Source organism: Caretta caretta, chromosome 3, assembly GCF_965140235.1.
Source record: "Caretta caretta isolate rCarCar2 chromosome 3, rCarCar1.hap1, whole genome shotgun sequence".
Taxonomy (NCBI): domain Eukaryota; kingdom Metazoa; phylum Chordata; order Testudines; family Cheloniidae; genus Caretta; species Caretta caretta.
The window spans coordinates 208,691,253-208,711,853 of record NC_134208.1 but is presented as its reverse complement, the minus strand read 5'-3'; the positions used below and the strand labels follow the sequence as shown (position 1 = coordinate 208,711,853).

The 20,601-nt window shown below is 59.6% G+C and overlaps 1 protein-coding gene across 10 annotated transcripts in view; it reads left to right on the top strand.

Annotated features, from left to right (window-relative positions):
- The window catches only part of KLC4 (kinesin light chain 4), a 49,779-nt gene that overhangs the window by 17,034 nt on the left and 12,144 nt on the right, over nucleotides 1-20,601 (top strand). For 5 of the 10 annotated variants that reach the window (XM_048842374.2, XM_075127296.1, XM_048842375.2 and 2 more), the window contains exons 2-13: nucleotides 1,220-1,490; nucleotides 1,745-1,975; nucleotides 2,386-2,464; nucleotides 2,658-2,883; nucleotides 3,271-3,358; nucleotides 3,918-4,019; nucleotides 4,705-4,878; nucleotides 5,046-5,145; nucleotides 5,815-5,867; nucleotides 11,987-12,054; nucleotides 13,011-13,119; nucleotides 14,265-14,423. In XM_048842374.2, the coding sequence (XP_048698331.1) occupies nucleotides 1,242-1,490; nucleotides 1,745-1,975; nucleotides 2,386-2,464; nucleotides 2,658-2,883; nucleotides 3,271-3,358; nucleotides 3,918-4,019; nucleotides 4,705-4,878; nucleotides 5,046-5,145; nucleotides 5,815-5,867; nucleotides 11,987-12,054; nucleotides 13,011-13,119; nucleotides 14,265-14,423 (1,638 nt within the window). In that variant the 5' untranslated portion in view covers nucleotides 1,220-1,241. Of the gene's footprint in view, nucleotides 1-1,219; nucleotides 1,491-1,744; nucleotides 1,976-2,385; nucleotides 2,465-2,657; nucleotides 2,884-3,270; nucleotides 3,359-3,917; nucleotides 4,020-4,704; nucleotides 4,879-5,045; nucleotides 5,146-5,814; nucleotides 5,868-6,248; nucleotides 9,409-11,986; nucleotides 12,055-13,010; nucleotides 13,120-14,264; nucleotides 14,424-17,347; nucleotides 19,885-20,601 lie in introns of those variants that run through there. The other 5 variants (XM_075127295.1, XM_075127294.1, XM_048842377.2 and 2 more) reach the window with 5 other exon arrangements.

The following is a 20,601-nucleotide window of genomic DNA, read 5'->3' as shown; positions in this document are numbered from 1 at the left end:
AGCCAGGGCACAGGAGTTCTGTTTGCACAGTGTGTGTTGCTCTCTCTGGACTGCAGTTGTCAAATGTGACGGTGCTTTCCCTGAACATAGTCCGTTCACACTCAGGGCTGCAGAGTGCATGCTGTCCCCGTTGCCCCAGGAACAGCACGGACGGCTCCTGTGCAGGGCTCCAGAAGTAACAATGGCACACTATAAAAACAGTAACTCTCACAGTTCCCCTACAAAGGTTGGTGGGCTCTTATTCTCCCACTGGATATAGAGAATGAGGCATGGGCAGGGGCATGGAGCGGCTTGTGCACAGGAGCCCTGACTCCTAATGCTGTGCTGGGAACAGTCCCTTGGCTGGCAGCAAAGCAAATTACCCAGAAAAAAGGCTACTGTCATTCCAGAGAAGAGCCTCCTTGGGGAGTTCCATGGCATAGCTGTTGTGGTACTGTTATATTGCTGTTGGAATGCAGTAAACTTCCCTGTGTGGAACAGCCTTCAGTAACCTGTCAGTGTCTTCCCTCCTTGCTTGTGCTAAATCCTGTCGGTCACGCTGTACTCCTTTCCCCGACTCAGCCCAATGCATGTCTTTGTTCTGGGGGTGGTGAGCCCTTTAGGTTGGCCGAGGTCAGTGCCTCCCAGCCCTGAGGCAGGTGCTTTCTTAGGGGATTCACTGCTGAGGAAGCAACAGACTTTGGGTTGGATTCTTTCTATCCTCCCTTTGTCCTTTCTTCTTACTCAGCCAAGGTGCCTCATGCCTCTTTGCATTCGTTCCCACTGCTCCCTCTCAGTGACCTCTGGACTGGAGGTGTGTTCACCACAATCCCAGCTGCCAGTTACTTAACTCCGCTCTGAAAGGGCAGCTAAATCAGCTTTCTTAGCTGCCAAAGGTGTGGGGGCGTACAGGAGAGCGTCAGTTCTGATGCTGGCTCTCTGTCTCCTGCCCACACACGCAGTTCCTGCAGGTGACAGACAGCACTCCCTGTCCCCCTCCTCTTAGATGGGGATAGGCCCACAAAGCTCTCCCCTCCTTGAAAGAGACGGGATGAAGAGAGGAGAGGACTTGCAGAGAGGGGTAATCAAAAGCATCTGATCCCTGGTCCCTGGCATCCCCTCTGACTTGTCTGTGGGGGTGGGGCTCTATGCAGCTTCTCTCTTAAGATCTTGCACCCTTGTAGCTCCCCTGGGCAAGGCTCTGACACTCACCAAGGCTCTGCTCTTCTCTCATTGCTAGGCAGGTGTGTAGGTGGAGGACTATGTCCACAATGGTGTACCCAAGGGAGGAGAAGCTGGACAAGCTGAGCCAGGAGGAAATCATCTGCAACACCAAGCTGGTGATGCAGGGGCTGGAGGCCCTCAAGAACGAGCACAACTCCATCCTGCATAGCCTGCTGGAGACCATCAAGTGTCTGAAAAAGGATGAGGAGGCCAACCTGGTGCATGAGAAATCCAATCTGCTCCGCAAGTCGGTGGAGATGATTGAGCTGGGTCTTGGGGAGGCTCAGGTGAGTGACGGGGAGGCATGGTAGCAAGCACATGGTAGGGGTGATCCGGGGGTCTGGGATAGGAGGGCAGACAGTACCGTGCCATCCCCAGGGGCTGCAGAATCCTCTGCCAGATCTGAGCTTGGCAATGACTAATCTCTGTCTGGAGAGGCAGATGGGGCCAGGGTGCAGCGTAGTGGGGCTGTCCTGCGGGGGGAGGCTGTGCTGGTTCTCCTGCTGGACTACTGATGTTGCCGTTGGCTCTCTTGGCCCAGGTGATGATGGCTCTGTCCAGCCATTTGAATGCAGTGGAGTCAGAGAAGCAGAAGCTGCGCGCCCAGGTGCGGAGACTGTGCCAGGAGAACCAGTGGCTGCGAGATGAGCTGGCCAACACTCAGCAGAAGCTGCAGCGCAGTGAGCAGACGGTGGCCCAGCTGGAGGAGGAGAAGAAGCACCTGGAGTTCATGAACCAGCTGAAGAAATACGACGAGGACGTCTCGCCATCGGTAAAAGTCATTGCTGCAGGGGGCTCTGACTCCCAGAGCCATCCCACAAGGCTGAGCCACGGGATGGACGGGCCCTCCAGGAGTGCCCAGCGTCCATGGCTTGTGCTCTGGACAACTGGCAGTGTGTCACAGTCCTGCCCCCCAGGACTCCTCTAGCCCCAAAAAGGGAGTGCGCTTTCGCCTGCCTGAACCAGGGTCTGTCTGCTAAGGAGCCAGCTGTGATGTGGGACCCTGCTGCCAGGACCAGGAGTGAGACTTGAGGTCGGGGGGTGGGCTCACTGAGCCCATGGGGTGGGGGGAGCACCTGCCTGACCTCAGTGGGGACTGGACCCTGCACAGGGTGAGGTGGGGAGCTATCTTACTGGGGTGCTGGCACTTTACACTGATGGTTCTTCCCCGCCCCCTGCCAGGAGGAGAAGGAAGGGGACTCCACAAAGGACTCTCTGGATGATCTGTTCCCGAATGAAGAAGAGGATCACGGCCCAGGAAGTAAGTGGTTCCAGTCCCCCCATCCCGATCCTCCGTCCTTCTCTGTGGTCTGTCTGCTGGGGCCTGTAGTAAGAGCCCTGGCTGGCTTGAGGTGAGTGGGTAGCCCAGCCTGGCTGGTGCTGTGAGCCCAAGCGGTGTGTGGCCTGTGCCCAGTGTCCACCACCAGCCTGATTACTCGTGTGTGTGTTGGCAGTGCCCCACCAGCACAGCAGTGCAGCAGCAGCTGCCCAGCAGGGTGGCTACGAGATCCCAGCACGCCTGCGCACCCTCCACAACCTGGTGATCCAGTACGCCTCGCAGGGGCGCTACGAGGTAGCTGTGCCACTCTGCAAGCAGGCACTGGAGGACCTGGAGAAGACATCAGGCCACGACCACCCCGATGTGGCCACCATGCTCAACATCCTGGCACTGGTGTACAGGTGAGCATTGGGATGGGGAGCAGAGCCCTGCCACTTCTTCCCCATCTACCAGTGCAGGAGTCTGGCAGATGTGGGCCTCCTGTATCTGGCAGAGTCTCCATTTGGAAACTGCTTTGGGTCAGGTGATGGCCATGAAGCCCAGGCCCCGTTAGCCTGGGGTGGGCTTTGCAGAAAGCTGTGGAAGGGCTGGGATTTGGGGAAAGCTGTAGGGCATGGGGAGGGATGGGAGAGGGCAGGCTGGAATGGGGGTACAGCTGTGGTTGTTGAGGCTAATTGGGAATTGGAAAAGGCTGCAGGATTGCTGGGGGGACTGTTGTTCCAGGCGCCATGTGCTCAGAGTCCCAGCACTTTAGACCTGCACCGTGACTCACTGGCTTTGTGCCGCAGGGATCAGAATAAATACAAAGAGGCAGCCCATCTGCTGAATGACGCACTCTCCATTCGTGAGAAGACGCTGGGGAAAGACCACCCTGCAGTGAGTATCTGCTGCCCTGGCCCTGGGGGCACATGTCCTCTGCTGGCTGGGGAGTGGAGGCCAGGTGGGCAAGAAGCATGTCACGTTCCCCCCCATTCTCCGTGATACACCTGGCTGGGCTGCTCACTGATTGCACAGCAGGCTGCCACGAAAAGCCCCAGGTGGCAGGGAATGGGGCTCAGGCACTGGCCATGGAGCACCCCTTGGCATTCTGCCCCGCTATACCATGCTGGGGGATCAGGTGAGGGCACATGCAGTCCCAGTCCTGACTCCAGCACTTTTGGGAGGAGTTTGGGTTTTACCCTGGGCATCGTGGATAACTCTGTGCTGCTTCCCTAACGTGCCTGGCACCTGCAGCTGGGTACAGGCTGCTCCTCCCTGGCCCGGTTAGCTGGGCAGAGTTGCTGTGTGCTGCCAAGTTGCCGCTGTGCTTCGCCCCAGCGGCTGTAATGGTGAGTCCAAAGAGACCAGGATGGCCTTGCTCCCCACCTCCTCCTCTCCCCCAGCACATTCCTTCTGGTTCCTTCTCACTTCAGTGGGATGGGGCTTGTTCCTGTAGGTGGCAGCGACCCTCAACAATCTGGCTGTTCTTTATGGCAAGAGAGGAAAGTACAAGGAGGCAGAGCCACTGTGCAAGCGAGCCCTGGAGATCCGCGAGAAGGTACCAGCCTGAGCCCTCCCTGAGTGCACGTATACACCCTCACCCCTCCTGATGGGCTGCTCCCCATCCCTGAGATCTGGGAGAAGGTACCAGCATCGCCCTCCCGCAACTCCTCCTAGCAGTCTGCCTGGGGTGGGAGGGTGGGGAGATGAGTTCATGATTTGAGGACTTCAGTATCTCAGCCAGAGGTTATGGGTCTGTTACAGCAGTGGGCAGGTGAGGTTCTGTGGCCTGCAATGTGGAGGAGATCAGGCATGATGGTCTCTTCTGGCCTTAAAGTCTGAGTCCCCAGTGCCCTGAAAAACATCCAGCAGGTCCCTGTAGTTTCCCTCTGCCCCCAGTGCGCTGACCTCTACCACCTGCTCTCCTCCGGCCTCCAGCTTTGTTTTGTAGTGCCAGGGTCTCCATCTCCATTCACTGCCAATGAACCATCTCTCTGAATCTCCCTGGCATTTGGCCACCATGTGGCTACAGGCCATGCTGACTGAGGGACCAGCTGGAGTCTACTTGTTCCCTGCCTTTTAGCTTCAGGGAGTGCTGGGCGAGGGCTGGCATGCTAGAGTGTCCCTCAGTAGAGTAGGGTGTTCCCAGGAGTCCAAGGAGGAGCAGCCATGGTGTCCCCATGGGGCCTGCAGTGATCTTGAAGAGGCTGCTGTCTGAGGCCTCCCTTCTCTGGCTTCTCCAGGTTCTAGGCAAAGACCATCCAGACGTGGCCAAGCAGCTGAACAACCTGGCGCTACTGTGCCAGAACCAGGGCAAGTACGAGGAGGTGGAGTACTACTACCGCCGGGCACTGGAGATCTACGAGAGCCGCCTGGGCCATGACGACCCCAACGTGGCCAAGACCAAGAACAACTTGGTGCGTCTGCAGGGAGTGGGGGCTGTCTGGGGGGCATAGGGTGGCATCTGGGTCAGTGAGAGAGGAGCTGGGGAAGCTGACTGGGGGGCCTGGGAGAGCTGACTAGGGGGTATTCATGGTCTCACGTGGCCCAGTGGGGCTTGAAAAACTCTCTCTATTGGCTGCAGGCCTCCTGCTACCTGAAACAAGGCAAATACAAGGATGCTGAGGTGCTGTACAAGGAGATCCTCACCCGTGCCCATGTGAAGGAGTTTGGCTCTGTGGATGGTATGTACAGCTGGAAAGTGGGGGGGGGGGAAGTGGGGAGCCTGGCCATAGCTCTCTGGGGAATTGTTCCCCATTCCAGTTGTGGGACTGGCTCTATGCAATGTCCCCTCTGCTGGCAGGGCGAGTCCCTGCAAAGCCTGCTGTGCTCTGCACCCTGCCTGGGCTTGTCTCCATGCAGTTCAATGCTCTCAGCCACCTGACTGGGAAGGGAGAAGGCCCCCATTCCTCCTGCAGGGCTGGCACCATGGGATCTAACCAAAGACCTTACAGAGCTCAGTGACTCTGTACATTGTGGCTAACAGCTGTCCTTGCGCCGCCATCCCTGCGCATGGCACTGCCCTGCCCCTCTCCCTCAACCATACAGGATAAGAGGAGCCCCAGAGTGGCTGGAGGCTTTCCCCAGGGCTAAGGGGAAGGTCATTTATGTGTGGAGAGCAGACTATGGAACCAGCAAGGGATTAGCAGCCCACGAGCAGGGATGCAGCCCCTGCTGGGGTTGGGGAGAGCCCCACAGGCAGGTCCTGTGGAGAGAGCCGGAGAGGTGCGTTCTGAAGCCAGTGCCCCCGGGATCCTGGCTGGTTTCTAGGTGGGGTGTGGTGCTGCAGCGTGTGGCAGGGTGGAGCTCCGGAGCGAGGTTGTGAACAGCACTCTGTTGTGTTTGCCCCACAGATGAGCACAAGCCGATCTGGATGCACGCGGAGGAGAGAGAGGAGATGAGCAAGGTGAGAGCAAGAGGTCAGATCAGCACAGTCTCTGACAGTAGAGACAGCCCAGTGGCTCAGCTTGTATGCCGGGGGTGGGGAAGGTCCTGTCCTGGGAGCTGGAGTCTCTTCTCTTCCCTAGGGGCAGGAGGGGAGTCTCTGCTTTCTGTAACCCCTCTGGAACAGCAGGTGCTGCAGCTGGTCACAGCCAGCAGGGGGGCAGCTGGGACAGGGCATAGGCATAGGGAAGGAGGCAGGGTGCTGCAGCTGGGCAGGGGCATAGCAGAGGTGGGGGTGCTGCAATTGCTCTCTTGTACCTGTGTGGGAAGGAGGGCTGTGCTCTGGCAGGGGGGAGGCCGCTATGTGTCTCGCTGTGCCTGCATGTTTTCTGTTTGCTTGTAGTGCTCTCCCTAGGACACTCTGGACAGAGGAAGATGGCGGAATGACAGCGTGTTTCTGTGCCAGAGACTTAGCTTCCAGCCCCAAAGGGCCACAAAAGCCCAGCTCACTCCTGGGGTAGCCCATAAGGCTGATCAGGAGAAAGGGAACCTGAGAGGAGAGGCAGACAGGACTGGGAAGAGGCTGCAGTCTGCTGCCTCCATCATCTCCCCAGAGAACCTTCTGCAGTGTGCTACTGGAGCCAGAATGGGACCTAGAGTTCTCCCCGGCACCCTGGTCCTTCCAGTCCAGCTCTGAGCGAGGGCAACGCAAACCATGCCAGCATCTAGAGCCCCAGAGAGCACAGGGCCTTGGGAGCCAGGCTGCCTTCCTCGGGGCAGCAGCCCTGGCTCCCTGGCGAATGGGAATTGACCCCAGCAGCTGTGAGAGAGAGGGAGGTGCACTCCTGAGATGGACTGAGCTAAACAGACATACGGAGCAGGTGTCCCTTCTTAGGCAGCAGGCAAGACGCAGGAGCCCCCAGCACACCTCTCTCACCCCTCTCCCTGTGCAAATGCAGCAGGGAGGCCTCTCTCAGGTCTCTCGTCTGTGTGCGCAGACCCTGGACTGGGAGCCGGCAGTCAGGATTGGCAGAGTAGTTGTCTAGATGGCCAGGCTGGAGTTTGAGGGCTTGAGTAACTAACTCTGAATGCAGCAGGTGCTCGGCCCTCTGAGATCCCACCCTGTTTCTGGGAGCTGTCCCAGCTTCTATCCTGCACAGTGCAATCTAGTCTGGAGGTCTCTCTCTTGGCCTTTGTGTGCCCCAAGCTGCAATCTCTTCATCTCCCAGCGTAGCCCACATAGGACGCTGAGGGCCCCTTGAGAAGCAGAGCACCATGCGGGGCAGGGGGTGCTGCAGGGCACAGGACTGCCGAGACTAGCACGCAAGCTGTAAAGAATCGTTGCTGCTCTAAGCTGGCTCGCCCCTTGGGTGCTCTGTGCTGCTGCACCCACTGCTCCACCTAAGCAGGGGGTGGCCCCTGGGCCGTGCTGCCAAGAGCCTGCTGGGTTGATACCAGCATTTATTGTAAGCCACTGCGTCGATGCTCAGTTCCAGGTCAGCTGGCCGTGCGGGTAGCCTGGGTTAGACAAGGCCTCTGGGAAAGAGGAGGGAGTGACATGATAGTTGTCAAGGCAAAATTTCTAGCACCCGATCGCATTCGTGGGGTCTCCTCCAGTGGGGGGTGCCAGTTCTGAGCAGTGAGGAGTTAGCTGTGGAGGAGGGAGAGCCTTTTTGGCTCCAGCTGAGGCCTTTTGTGGATGACTAAATCAAACGTAGGGCTTGGAGCTCTTGTTGGAGCTTGTTAATGTCTCCCGAAAGGAGGGCTGGTGCCAACCCTTGACACTGGTGGCCGTGCTGAATGTCATCCTGCCTGGACACAGCCTTGGGAGCTAGGTGATGGAAAAGGTGGTGGTGAGGCAGCCTTGGCATTGCCCGGAGGCCAGGCCTGCTGCAACTTTTCCATCCCTGCCCATCTGTCCTAGCGCTGTGCAGGGCCGTGAGACGATCCAGCCGCGGATGAAGGTCAGGTGACAGTGCTGAGCCCATTAGTTGCCTGTGATGCCATTGCCCATACTGTTCTGTTGACTCCGTTGTGGCCCCTGACTGGGGTGACTGGGCTTGCTCCTGAGGGCTTCTGCACCTGGCTACCTTGTCACCTAGGCTGAGGCCACTGCTGTGCAGAGCTCCCCAGGGTACTGTTGTGCGTCCCCTCCTCCGTGTGCAGGTGAGGTTCTGGAGGTTGCAGTGCCACTGCCCAGATGTTCAGGGTCAGTGCTCTCCCAGGCTGGCTGAGGGCTGGCCGGAGGCTCACCCAGAGAAGAGATGCTGCTGCTCGTGTTTAAGGGGCAGATCTCTAGAGATTGACAGATGACATTTGGCCACCTCTTGTCAGTGGAGCTTGCTGCTCGGCTGCTTTCAGGGCATGTTGCTATGTGGAGGCCTACCTGCACTGCTAGCCTTGGTGTGTGGGATTGCTGCTCGGAGTGGCTCCGTGTCCTGTTGCTTTCCCTGTGCACCCAGAGCTCCATGGCCAGGTACGCTGTGAGCCCCAGCTCACAGGTTCGGAGATGAGGAGCTGCCAGGATATAAAGGGGTCTGGTGAGCCTGCAGCACCCTTCCTGTCTGCGTGTGCCAGGAGGTTCTGGGGAAGGCCCTTCTTTCAGAAAGGCATGTCCCCCTGCTCTCCGTGGGCCTTAGTGTTGCTTTGACAGATGGGAGCAGTTCCCTTACCAGGGGGACTTGGAGGTGACACAGCAGCTCAGGCTAGTAGACCACTCAGGCCTTTAGTCACCAACATCCCTGTCTGAGCCCTGAGGGTTCACATCTGCTTACCCACCTCGGGGCCCTGCCTCCCCGGCCTTGCGCAGCTCCATACGCACGCAGTCCCAGAGCTGAACTTCTGGCCTGGCGCCTACACGTTTAACTTCGAGCGAGAGAAATGAGCTGGCCCTATGGCTCTCCTGCTGCCACCTCAGGACAAGACTCTGCCACAAGGAGGTTCCACCAGGGTCCTGAAATTGCCTTGGCCTGTGTGGGGCAAGGTGGCTTCTTATGCCTGTACTGCCCCTTCCTGCTCCTAGCCCAGAGCAGCTCTGAGCTCCAGCTGGGAAGGAGTGGCTCCAGCACCCAGCTTTTCTGGGCGCTGGGTTTGAGTGGTGTGCTCTCTTATCACGGGCCAGGACTGGGCTTTCTCTCCCCTGTACAGGGCTGAGATGATTTCCAGGCTACTGCTAAGCATAGAGACTGTGGGGGGCTCTGTCTCCTGCTCCACCTCCTCCAGGTGAACTCTAATGGAGGTGGCTTCGTGTGTTGGGCATTCTGCAGTGCAGAAATGCTGGTGCCAGCCGTCCCCCAGGACATACTGTGGTGCCCACCACAAGCTAGCAGCAGTGGGCTGGGTGTAAGGCGAGAGCTGTGTTGTGGCCAGTGGGAGACGTGTGTACTAGCCTAACCCACAGGTGGTCCCTGTTCCCTTGAGCTGTGCTCTCTTGGTTCTGCGTAGCACTAGCCGAGCCCCTGGGTTGAGGGGTGTTGCTCCCATTCCCTCCCAGGCCTGGAGACCCTCCCCCTGCCGTACGTGGTTGCCTGTCTGTTTTCTCCTATTAAAAAGCATCATACCCATTTTGGCAGAGCTTCACTTTCTTTCTCTGTACTTACCATTTCACCGAACATCACGATGGGGCTGAATGCATGGGTGGGGTGGATTTACTAGCGTCCAGGCAGCGGCGGGGGCACATGTGGGGATTGGGCAGGGCCAAGGCAGGAGCTGTGCCCCCTGGGGAGGGAGGGTACTGGGCATGGCAGTGGCAGCTGGAATGGTCCTGGGCTCACGGTTTGGGACATGCCCCCTGGTAGGAATAGCCTCACTTTCCCCGTGATATGGGGGCTGGGAGAGAGCTCTGTGGTGATGCCATCCTGGGGTGCTGCAGCAGATATCCTGGCTGGAGAATCAGCTGGTGTTTAAAGGCAGGGCGAGGAGATACACAGAGTCTGTGCCCCAGCCCTTGTCTCCCGCTGTGAGCGTGCTATAATTGGGATGCCACCAGAGCCCGGACTGCAGCCCACCCCCGAACATCTACACTGCAATTTCATATTCCCTCAGCCTGAGCCGTGGGAGCCTGAATCAGCTGGCGTGGGCCAGCCCCCGGTGTTTTATTGTATCAAGAGGCGGCACGTAGACCTTACTGGAAATAGCAGGCAGTCAGCGAGAGAAACTCCGTTGCTGGGGTCTTGAAGCATCCAAGCAAACAGTCTGTGGTTCAATACAGCCAAGTGTAAATGTATCATCTAGGAACAAGGAATGTAGACCGTGCCTACGTGATGAGGGTCTCTACCCTGGCAAGCAGTGACTGAAAAAGATGTGAGGGTCATGGTGGATGATTGGCTGAACATCAGCTCCCACTGCATCACTGTGGCCAAAAGCACTAATGCGATCCTGGGACGCATGCACGGGAATCTCGAGTAGGAGTAGAGAGGTTATTTTACCTCTCTGTTTGGCACTGGTGTCAGTGCTGCTGGAGTCTGTCCAGTTCTGGTGCCCACGGCTCAAGAAAGCTGTTGCTAAATTGCAGAGGGGTCAGAGAAGAGCCGCGAGAATGTTTAAAGGATTAGAAAACCTGCCTTAGAGTGATAAGCTAAATAGACTGAACTCTTAGAGTCTAACAAAGAGAAGGTTGAGGGGTGACTTGCAGACAATCTATAAGTACTTACATTGGGAAGGAATATTTCACAATGGGCTCTTCAGTCTAGCAGACAAAGGTCTAACACAACCCATGGTTGAAAGCTGAAGCAGTCAGTGTTTTGTCATTGCCAGGGGCTGAGTGGTGTGCTCCAGGTTGATGGTATGTGTGCAGGGTTGGCCCCAGGCCCCATGGATGGAGTGAGGCCTGTACCCGCTAGGGTTGTTGAGCCTCCCTTTCTCTGTCCGGGGCGGTCTAGCTGTTGACCTCATAACTGTGCCATCCTGTGGCCGAGGTGGTCATGCTGGGGGCTGGCAGCACCTGCTCTAGCTCCACCAGCCCCAGAGCCCATTATTCTGACTGGCCATGCAGGAAGGAGGAACTGCAGCTAGATGCCCAGCAGGGCACACCTGGGCTCCCATGCAGAGGGAGGGCTGGGTGTAGCCTCTCACTGTCCCCACATCTGACATGGCTGACGTGCTTCCCCTTGTGGTCTTGGAAAGGCTGAGTTAGCCTGGGCTGATCCTCTGGCCGGGCGAGGAAAGCCAGCCTGGAGAGAAAGGGCGTGTCTGAGTGTCCCTGCTGGCTGCCTGCCCTGGGGCTTGGAGTGACAGGCCCAGGGGCTGGAATTCCTCCAAAGGGAATGGCTCTGCCCTGTGGGAAGGTTCCCTGGGCTCACTCAGGCCAAAATGCTCTCACTGGGGCCTGGAGAAGCCACCTAGACTGGAGTGAGACTCTGAAATGGGAGGGGCCTGATGTGCAGAGCTGTGAGCCCCACTGCCCTCCCTGGCGCTCCCCCCTCTGGTAGCCAGGACCCTCCGAGCCTAGCTCCGGCCCCTGGGTGAGGATCTGGCCCTTTAAACCAGCCCAAGGACTGAGTTCTGAATGTTTGGGCGCTTGGCTGTCTCCTTTGTGCAGTGCTTAATTTGTAATGAAGGAGGTGCCGAGGCTCCAGCAATTTGTTTACATTCATAACCGATGCAGCAAGCCCAGCAGTGCTGGGGCTGTGAACTGCCAAGCCTAGAGATCATGGGGCTCAGGCCTGGCACAAACTAAGCCCTGCCTTTGTGCCCCAGTGACTGTGGGGTCAGAGGGCACTGCCACCCGGGGTGCTCAGAGCCATCTGCCCTGGGCTTAGGTCCGTTTCAGCCCCAGCATTGCTGGCCCCACTCGGACTGGCGTGGAAACCAGCCACGGTGCTTGTGAAAATCTCCGTGAGCAGTGGCTGGGCAGGAAAGTGCCAAAGTGCCAACAGCCCCAACAGGAGGATGGGCTCTAGGGATGGGGACTGGGATGGCTCAGGTGGGCTCTCGGGAGCTCAGGCTGGATGTAGAGGTCCTCTAGGGGGCCCCATAGAATTGGGGGGCAGGGATGGAAAGTGGGATGTTTAAATGTTGAGCTGCTGCTGGCCACAGCAATCAGGGTAGGGCTCAGTCCAGCATGGGGTGGGGCTGTTCTGGGGGCCTGAGGCAGGTGTCATGGGGCTACTCTAGCTAACCTCTCTTCTCCTTCCCTTGCAGAGCAAACAGAGAGACGGTGACCTCTATGCAGAGTACGGCAGCTGGTATAAAGCCTGCAAAGTCAGCAGGTAAGGTGGGGCTCGGGGAGCTAGGGGACCATGGCATCAGCCTTGGCAAGCAGCCCCTCTGGAGCCAAGGTGCTGCCCCGCCAAGCCCCCATCGCAGTAATAGCCCCTGCGGTGCTTTCCTTGCATCATGCTGGCTGCCCCGCCCTCTCCAGCACATGTCAAGGGTTGGCCTCTTTAGCTTGATTACTTTATCCTGTATGTAAATTTACTTTCATTGCCCTCTGCCTGTGAGGATCCAAAGAGTGTGCCATGTTGCTGCAGATCTTGGCTCTCTCACCAACAGAAGTTGGTCCAGTAAAAGACATTCCCTCCACCCCCGTGTGTCTCCGTAACCAAGCCAGTCGGACAGGGGAATCCACATTCCTCTCTCCAGGGCAGGCTGGACATAGGAACCGCCTCTCAAGCACACGTGAAGAACCTATTTCCAGCAGGTGTCCCTAACTCTGTGCCCACCCCATCCATAGTCACTCGATGATTTTCAGGGCCAGCATGTCACCAGCTGACACATGCTATCTTACCTGACACTTTAGAGACGTAGTCTGATGACAGTGAGTTGGGGCAATGAGTGTCAGGCTGAGCTATGTATGGGGTGCCCTCTGCCAGTTGGCCAGAGCGGCTGTGAGGGCCACAGGTGCTCCTCAAGGGCGTGTAGCGTCTGTGTGTTCACAATGCCTTCAGGGAGAGTTGATGGCTGGGCCCTCCTGTGCAGCGTGGCCCATCCCAGAAGGCCTGGCCAGGCGCCTGGTGGCTCCATTCCCCGCTTTCCCACTCCAGTCTGCCAGATGGGACCAGCCCAGCTATGGCTCTCCCCTGGAACGCTCTCAGGGACTGCCACAGAGCTGAGTCTTCCCAGCGTGGCAGGGGCCCCAGCCACAGCAGAGGAAGGGGTGCCAGCCAGGAGCCGCTGGGGGGATAGATGGCTGCTGCCTGAGCCTCACATTTCCTCTCGCCCCCAGCCCCACGGTGACCACCACCCTGCGGAACCTAGGCGCTTTGTACAGGCGCCAGGGCAAGCTGGAGGCAGCAGAGACGCTGGAGGCATGTGCAGTGCAGTCTCGGCGGCAGGTAACCCCTGGGATGCCCTGGCAACCTGGGCAGTGGGATGGAGCTGAGGGGCGGGAGAGGGGTTGCTCGCTGGCACATCCCCTCAGAGTGGCAACAGGATCTCTTGGAGTGGGGCCCTGTGATGCCTACCCCCGGCCAGGCTCCCTAGGCCCGGTGGGTTTAAATCCATGCAGTCCCATTGGCTCCCCCTGGGGCTGGGGCTGGGGCTTGGGAGAGACGTTCAGGGGTGTCTGTGGTACAGCAAGGAGCTGGAATTCGGGAAATGCTCCTGCCACAGATCTGTTAGACTGGCCGGTAGCTTGGGAGCCATTTATCTGCACCACAGAGGTTGCTGGGGAGAGGGGAATTTTCCGAGACAGAGGCGTGAAGAGCTCAAACTGACCGTTGGACACGCAAGGTCCCAGGCCTGGCAGTGCAGCCGAGGGCTGGGTGAGCGGAGTGACTGAGCGGCTCACGAATGGGTGACTGCGGGGGCTGGAAGGTAGCAGAGTGTGCACTGGTCTGTTTAGAAGGGCTGCGGCAGAGATCCCAGGAACTGCAGAGTTGGAAGCATGGCTCGTACCGGTGGAGGGGGTTGGAGGGTTAATAAATAGAACGCTGAAGCCCCTGGCTGAATGTGAGACGATAGCCTGACTGGCCATGGCTTCGGCAAAGGGCACTAGTGCCCCTCGGAGCTGAACACATCAGCAAAACAGCTGCTGAGCAGGAGCGGCTGGACCTTCCACGAGGTCACTCCCAAAAGGCTGCTCGGGAGGGACACCAGGCTGCTAGCTGCAGAGGGGTGTAGGTGATGGCCGGTGGGACTGTGTCCGGTCATTCTGCTGGCCAGAGCCCTCCAGCCAGGCTCTGTCCGGCCTGCGTGTAATGCTCTAGCCGGCCCATTTAGTGTGGTGAGCTAGGTGGAGGGGGCGCCCTTCTCTCTCCTCTGCCTGCAGCAAGTCTCTCTTGGGCTGTCCCTTCCCTGCTGTGTGTGGTTGGCTTTGCGCTGCCTCCTTCGGGCCCAGCCCCCCGAGAGCGTTCTGGCCCTGGAGATGGGGGCAGGGGGATGGGCCGTGCCACGTCCTGGGGCAGATGGTGGCACTGGCTCTCAGTAGCAGCAAGGGGCCAGCCCTGACATGCATCCTCTTGTGCTGACCCCTCTGCAGGGCATTGACCCCATTAACCAGACCAAGGTGGTGGAGATTCTGAAGGAGGGAGCCAGCGCGGAGAGGAGGAGGAGCCGCGACAGTCTGGGGGGCAGTGTCAAGTATGAGAGCGCCACAGACGGTAGCGAGGAAGTGAGTATGGGCGTGCAGTGGACCGGGGTAAGTACAAGTCCACCATCAAGAACTGCCTAGGCCAGCCGGGAGAGGCAGGGGGCAGCACTTGCCCAGGGGCCCTGGCCGCAGTGCTGCCCCCTGCAGTCTCAGGAGCTGATGGCCTGTCCTGGCATCCCTGCCTGCCTCATTCATTCCCTGCACCTTGCCCTGCCCTCTCTCGCCATTAGCCAGCCGGGCCAGGTAGAGGAGCGCCTGGCAGTCGCTCCGAGGGGAGACTCCTGCTCTGAGGGGCTGCTGAGCCTGCCGTTGGAAATGTCCAGAATGAAGCAGCCCTGGCTTGCCCCTAACCCAGACTTGGCATCTCCTTTAACACCCTCCTGGCTATGTCTGCATCGCACACGGACTGCCAGCCCTGAGTGGGATTCCTGAGGGAGCCTGGCGCACAGCTCCTGTGCCCTGGGGTGGGCAGCACTCTGAGAGCACCCTGCTGGGGTGGGAGGGGGTGTGTGCGTGTGTGTGTGACTGGGGAGTGGTGAGTGGGTTATAGCTGCAGGCAACTCCCTACCCTCACTACTGCCCCAGGAGGCTGAAAGCCATACATCCCTCCCAGCGTGTGCCCCCTTATGATACATTGCCCCCTAGTGGCGTCAGTCTAAGGGAGGGGTCGAGAGTTAGGGCTCAGTGGGAGCACAGGCAGGGAGGGCAGGAGTGTCTCCAAAAGAGACTGCTCGTGACCCTGGTGGTGGCTTCCATCCGGCTCTGGAGGCCAGGGCAGGCTTGCTCTGAAAGGAGGCAGCCTTTCTGTTTCCATTGCTCAAAGGGGCACCAGCCTCCTGGCCCAGAGGAGTGGGCATGTGAGTCTAGCTCGGGGTGCAGTGCACAGGGTCAGACTCATGAAGGGCAGTGGGGAGAGTGTGGGGCACGTGGTGCTAGGGAGAGGGTGTGTGTTCTGGCTCGGGGGAGCTGTGGCACTGTAGCTAGTTTCTGGGCATATCCGAGCTAAAGGATGAGGGCACGGCGCATGGTGGGGGACGGGCTTGGCCTAGGCTAGGCAACTCCTGACTGCTGTGACCCTGGCTACATTAACACACACCCCCACCTCCTCCATCAGCTCACTAACCCCACCCCACATGCACACCCTGCATGAGCCTCTCCTCCATCCCCACTTCTCACCTCCCTTGCCATGACGGCCAGGCAGCACCATGCCTCTCGCTCTCTTGATTGTGGATTGTACCCAAGTGGAGTAACCTCTATAGGCAATGTGGGGAGTCCCGGGGCTGGGAGCAGAGCTGGCAGGGAGCCCCCGACAGCTGCGAATAGGACTGGTGAGGAGCCCACCGGCTGGGAGCGGGGGAAGAGGGTCTATCCTTCAGGGGCAGCAGAGGTGGGGTTCTCCTTCCAGAGGATGGTGGTGGTCTCCTCTCCAGGCTGCGGTGCAGCTCCTTCTCCCAGGGAATGCAGGCAGCCTGCTGCTCTATGGAGGGAGGAGGCCAGGACAGCTGTCTCCCTGCCTGCCAGGGGAGGGGCTGGAGGACTGCCCCACCTGGATGAGTCTCTGAAGGGGCCTGTCATCCCCCAGAGAGGGTGGATTGGGGGCTGCCGGGCTCTGGGTCCAGAATCCCCTATCACTGATCTCCTGGCTTGCCTTTCCCTGCGTGGTTCCTCCCATGCTATGTCCGCACTATGGTGCCCTTTTGATCTGCTTTGTTCTGGTGGTGGGCTGGGAGCTCTTTCCCTGAGGGGCTGCCCCAGATCACACCCTTTCTAGAGGCCCAGGCTATGCCACGACCCAGCCCAAGCTGCTGCCCTAGCTGGGGGAAGGCGGTGCCTGCTGTCGTGTCCTGAGCCAGGGAGGCCTAGCAGTACTTCTCTTGCCTGGCTTGGCAAGCCATGGAATGAGGCCAAATGTAGCTCCAGGGAGGGCTGCAGCTCACAGCTGCCCCAGTTGAGGCTGAGCCCTGAGGAGGGAGGTGGGAGTCCCAGCCTGGTGGCTCAGTGCATTTCCCATTCCCCACAGCTCTGCTGCCTGCGGGCCTAGCTGCATGGCTGGCTTCCCCGCTGTTCTGCTCTGCAGGAGCTCTTACCCTTGGCTACGTGCCCTTCCCAGGGGTAGATGGATTCAGTTAACTTAGGATCTTGTCTCTCATGGGCAGTTGCTCCCTGCTCTGATCTGGAGGATTCAGAAGTTCCACTTGTGGCTCTGATCCTAGCTACCCATCCCCTCGTGTGAACCCCCAGTCCTGCCTGTCTAACCCCCTGGGGCCAAAGGTTGTGTAGCTTCCAGTGGTCAAGTCAATGGGCAGAGAAGGCCCTCAAGTGCCAGAGACCTCTGTCCATGAACTGCTGTCCTGCCCTCCCCAGAGCAGCTCCCCATGGCAGCAGGTTTGCCCTGCAGTGGTTTGGGCAGGAAGGCAGCACCGAGACCTCCCAAGGGACGTGCTGCACGTGGGCCCTTTCTAACTAGCACTAGGCCTGCAGGGGCTTGAACACTCCGCAGGAGAGGGGACAGGGGGCTCTGCTGGTATTTCATTAGCAACCCCAGCCCTGCCTAGCTACAGAGCCAGTGAAACTGTGGCTGCAGCCCAGCAAGCCAGCCAGGAACGGAGAGGAGGAGGATGGAGGCACTGCTTGTTAGGCACTGAACACCAGGGAGGGTGTAAGAGCTGACTGGGCCCGATCTGGAGCCAGCCTCCAGGGCCTCTCAAACCTTCCCAGGCCTCTGTGTCTGCACACAGGGAGCCTCTGTCCTGCCTGCTGCAGCTCTGCCCACTCACCCCCTTTAACTCCACGCATTTCAGGCCCCTGGCTGAGTCTTCCTGCTCCCCTAGGAATGGCCAGTGCCCAGTTGCAGGGCAGCCGTGTGTTCTGGCTCTGCCCGGGCTGGGGCACAGCCCCCGCCTATCCTCCAGGGTTACCTCCATCCTCACTATGGCCTTGTAAATGATGTCTTTCTCCTCTCTGTGCACTAGGCTTAAATGCCTCCTGAGACTCCCTCTTTCCCTTCCACTACAATCACCTGGATGTATGTGTTGTACCTTCCGACTTTTCCTCCGCACCATCCCTCCTTCCACCGCTCCTGCTTTCCTCGGCAAGGACTCCGCGCCAGTCCCCAGCCTACCTTCCCAGCACACGAGGGGCACCACAGCACCCACAGAGGAGCACCTGGCTGCAGGGGGCTCAGCCGCAGTAGTCTGTCAGCCAGCGAGAGAGCAGGAAGAATCTGCATGGAGCTGCCTGCTCCCTCTGGCCAGGGCAGGGCCACTGCAGGGATCCCTCTGGCCCCCGACCTCTGCTTCTGTCCTTGTGTCACTGGGGCCTGGCCTGCTGATGGAAAGTGTCCTCGCTTCCTGGGTGTGCACCACACGCCCAAAGGAGCTCGCCTCCCCCCCATGCACACTCCCCCATCTTCCCACAGACTGCTCTGTAACACGCACACGCCTCGAGCCTGCCAGGCTTCTCCCCTAGCTGCCAGGGCACAGGGAGGCTAGGGGGTACGGTTTGGGGCGTGCAGGCCTGGGCCACGTGGGGATCTGTGCAGGGCTGTGTGTGGGCACTTTGTTCCCTGTAGCCTTGTATCATGTTACAATGGGCCTGTGTCTGGCACCACTAGGCCGTGCTAGGCCAGAGACTGGGGCGAGCAAGGGTGGCTCTGCCCTGTGGGCTCTGAGGCCCTGCTCTGACTCACAGGATGGTAGCGCTGGGCTCTGGCTGGGGCGAGGACTGAAACAGGTGCCAAGGCTGAGGCGAGCAGAGGGCTGCCCAAAGCAAGGGGTCCTGCCCTGCAAGCAGGGGCTGTTGATCCAGACTCCCCGTCAGGGTTGGGGGCAGCATCGGAAGGGCCTGGGAGAGGCAGGGGCTGCGGGATGCAGACATGGGACAAGCACGGCTGCGTGTGACTTGTTCGGTCCTGGCCTCTCTGCTGAGGCCGTAGGGCAGGGTGTCCAGCCTGGGCTCCCTTATGGCCCTGGGGTGACGGCGCTGAGAAACCGGTTCCAAGCCAGCCTGCGTTTCCCCCGTAGCTCCGCTTGTGGGGGACGGGGAGTGGGGTGAAGCAGGGTGTGCTCTGCTGCTCCTTTAAGAGGAAGGGAGCAGGGAATGAAGGTGCAGAGGCTGGAGCCCTGTGTAGCCATAGTGGCAGGGGAAGGGAGCAGGCAGGCCGCAGCCGGAGCTCCCAGCAGAGTGGGACAGCAGGAGGCCCACACGGGATGGGAGCGCTCCACCTGCGGCAGGGTGAATTGCTTTGGGAGGAGCAGTAGGGAGGGCTGAGGGGATGCGGGGGGACAGAGGGAGAGAGGGGCTCAGTTCTGGGAGCTGGCTGTAGGGAGGTAAGGGGGTGGTGGGGGAGGAGACAGAGCAGGGCATGTTTCTGAGGCACAAGATGGGACTTGGACTGGGGAGTCCCCACTTCCTTCTCCCAGCCCAGCTCATACTCGGACAGCAGCTGAGCAGCCTCGACCCAGGCAGGCCTGAGGGACCTGGGCTGGGAGCTGCATTCAGACTCCCAGGTCACGCCTTGTACTTAGGAGGAGGCTACGGGGAAGGGGGGGCCCTGATTGTGGCCCTGGAAAGGTTGGTTACCCCCCTGCTGCAGACAGAGGGGCTGATGCTGAAGAGGGGTCTGTCTGGGAGCGCCTGAGAAGTGTGCTGAGACCACAGCTCCCTTCAGACAGGGCTCCAAGCAGCCGGCAGCAGGACTGGCTCCCAGTCCAATGGCAGGGGCATAGAGAAGAGAGCTAGGTCGCAGAGGCCATGGGAGCTGGCAGGGCTGCAGCACTCTAGAAGGGGTCTCCTAGGACCCTCTGCACAAGGGGATGCAGTGTGGGGGGCTGCCTTGCCAGGGGGGCATTTGCCTGGTGCTCTGTGCAGTGTGTGTGTCGGGTCACTTGCCCCAGGGCTCGGTGGCTCAGGATGGGTTGCCTTGCAAGAGGGAATGTTAGCCCTGGCACTCTGCGCCCTAGTAGGGGTTGCGGGGCAGGGCTCTGTGTGGCCTGTGAGGAAGCCGACCCTTGCTGCTGGCAGCCCCTCTAGGCCCTGGCATCCAGTGCAGGGGTGGGGGGTGTCTTTACCTCAGGGAGCCAGAGCCCTGTTAATGTCAGATGCACAGCAGCTGCTGCCTTTCTGCCCTGAGTGCAGAGGAGCTCCTGCTGAGTGGTGCTGGGCGCCCAGCTCACTCCCTGGTAGCCCACAGGCCAGTGCCCACATGACCATGCTCCAGCCCGAAGCAAGGCCTGGGCCAGGACACTGTGAGGAAGTCTCTCCTTGGTGGCTGCTCCCAGTGCTTCCCCAGAGAGCCGTAAGCCAGCCCCTGCTCCTGCGTCTCTTCCGACCATGCTTTGGGCCCCTGCATGGCTGTACACTCCACCTTCCACCAAGTTATTCAGCGGCCTGCTTCTGGCACTGGGCGTGGGGAGCACCTCTGCCGCGGCACGTCTCTCTGACGTGAACTGGGGCTCCCCGTCGATGCTGTGAACTAACTTACCTCCGATTAAAGGCAGCCAGACCTGAACTGCTGCCCTGTGCTTCTTTCCATGCGACACAGGCCAGGCCCCCCAGCTCTGCCGGTACTTGGACCGACACTGGGTGAAACAAGCCCACTCCTTCCTTGGGCCCGGGTGTGCTGCAGCTGCCCAGCCCTGGCCCACTCCAGCTTTCCCAACACATTTCCAGGAGGAGGGGAGTGTGTGGGGCCTGTGTGTCTGTGTGGGGCAGGCATCACAGCGTGGTAGGGGAGATGCACCTGAGCACGGCAATACTTAAATGCAAAGGGGAGTGAGTGAGCGAGCCCCTTGAACAGATGGGGGGGACGGGGGCTCAGACAGCGCATGGTCACGTTTCCCAAAGTGGGGCCCCCAGTAGGTGGCTCAGGGCAGGCTCTGGTTTCCAGAGGTGCTGAGCACTCCCATCAGTGGGAGCACCTCTGGGCAATTAGGCCTGGGCTACCTCAGGCTGGGCACCCCGAGTGAAGGGCCACTCTGGAAAGTGTTGCCCTAAAGGAGTTGTCCATGATCACACAAGGGAACAAACCCAAGCTCTCCTGGTCCTGGGGCCTAGCTGTGGCACTCGGCTGCCTCCCTCTGCCTGTGTCTGCAGCCACTGAGGTTCAGTGTCGGTTCCGAGTCACAGCCTGCTGCTGCTGCGGGCAGGCCACTCCCCAACGGACCGCAAGAGACCGCGCAGCAGGGCTGGGAATGAGCTCCCCCAGCAGATACACAACCGGGGGCAG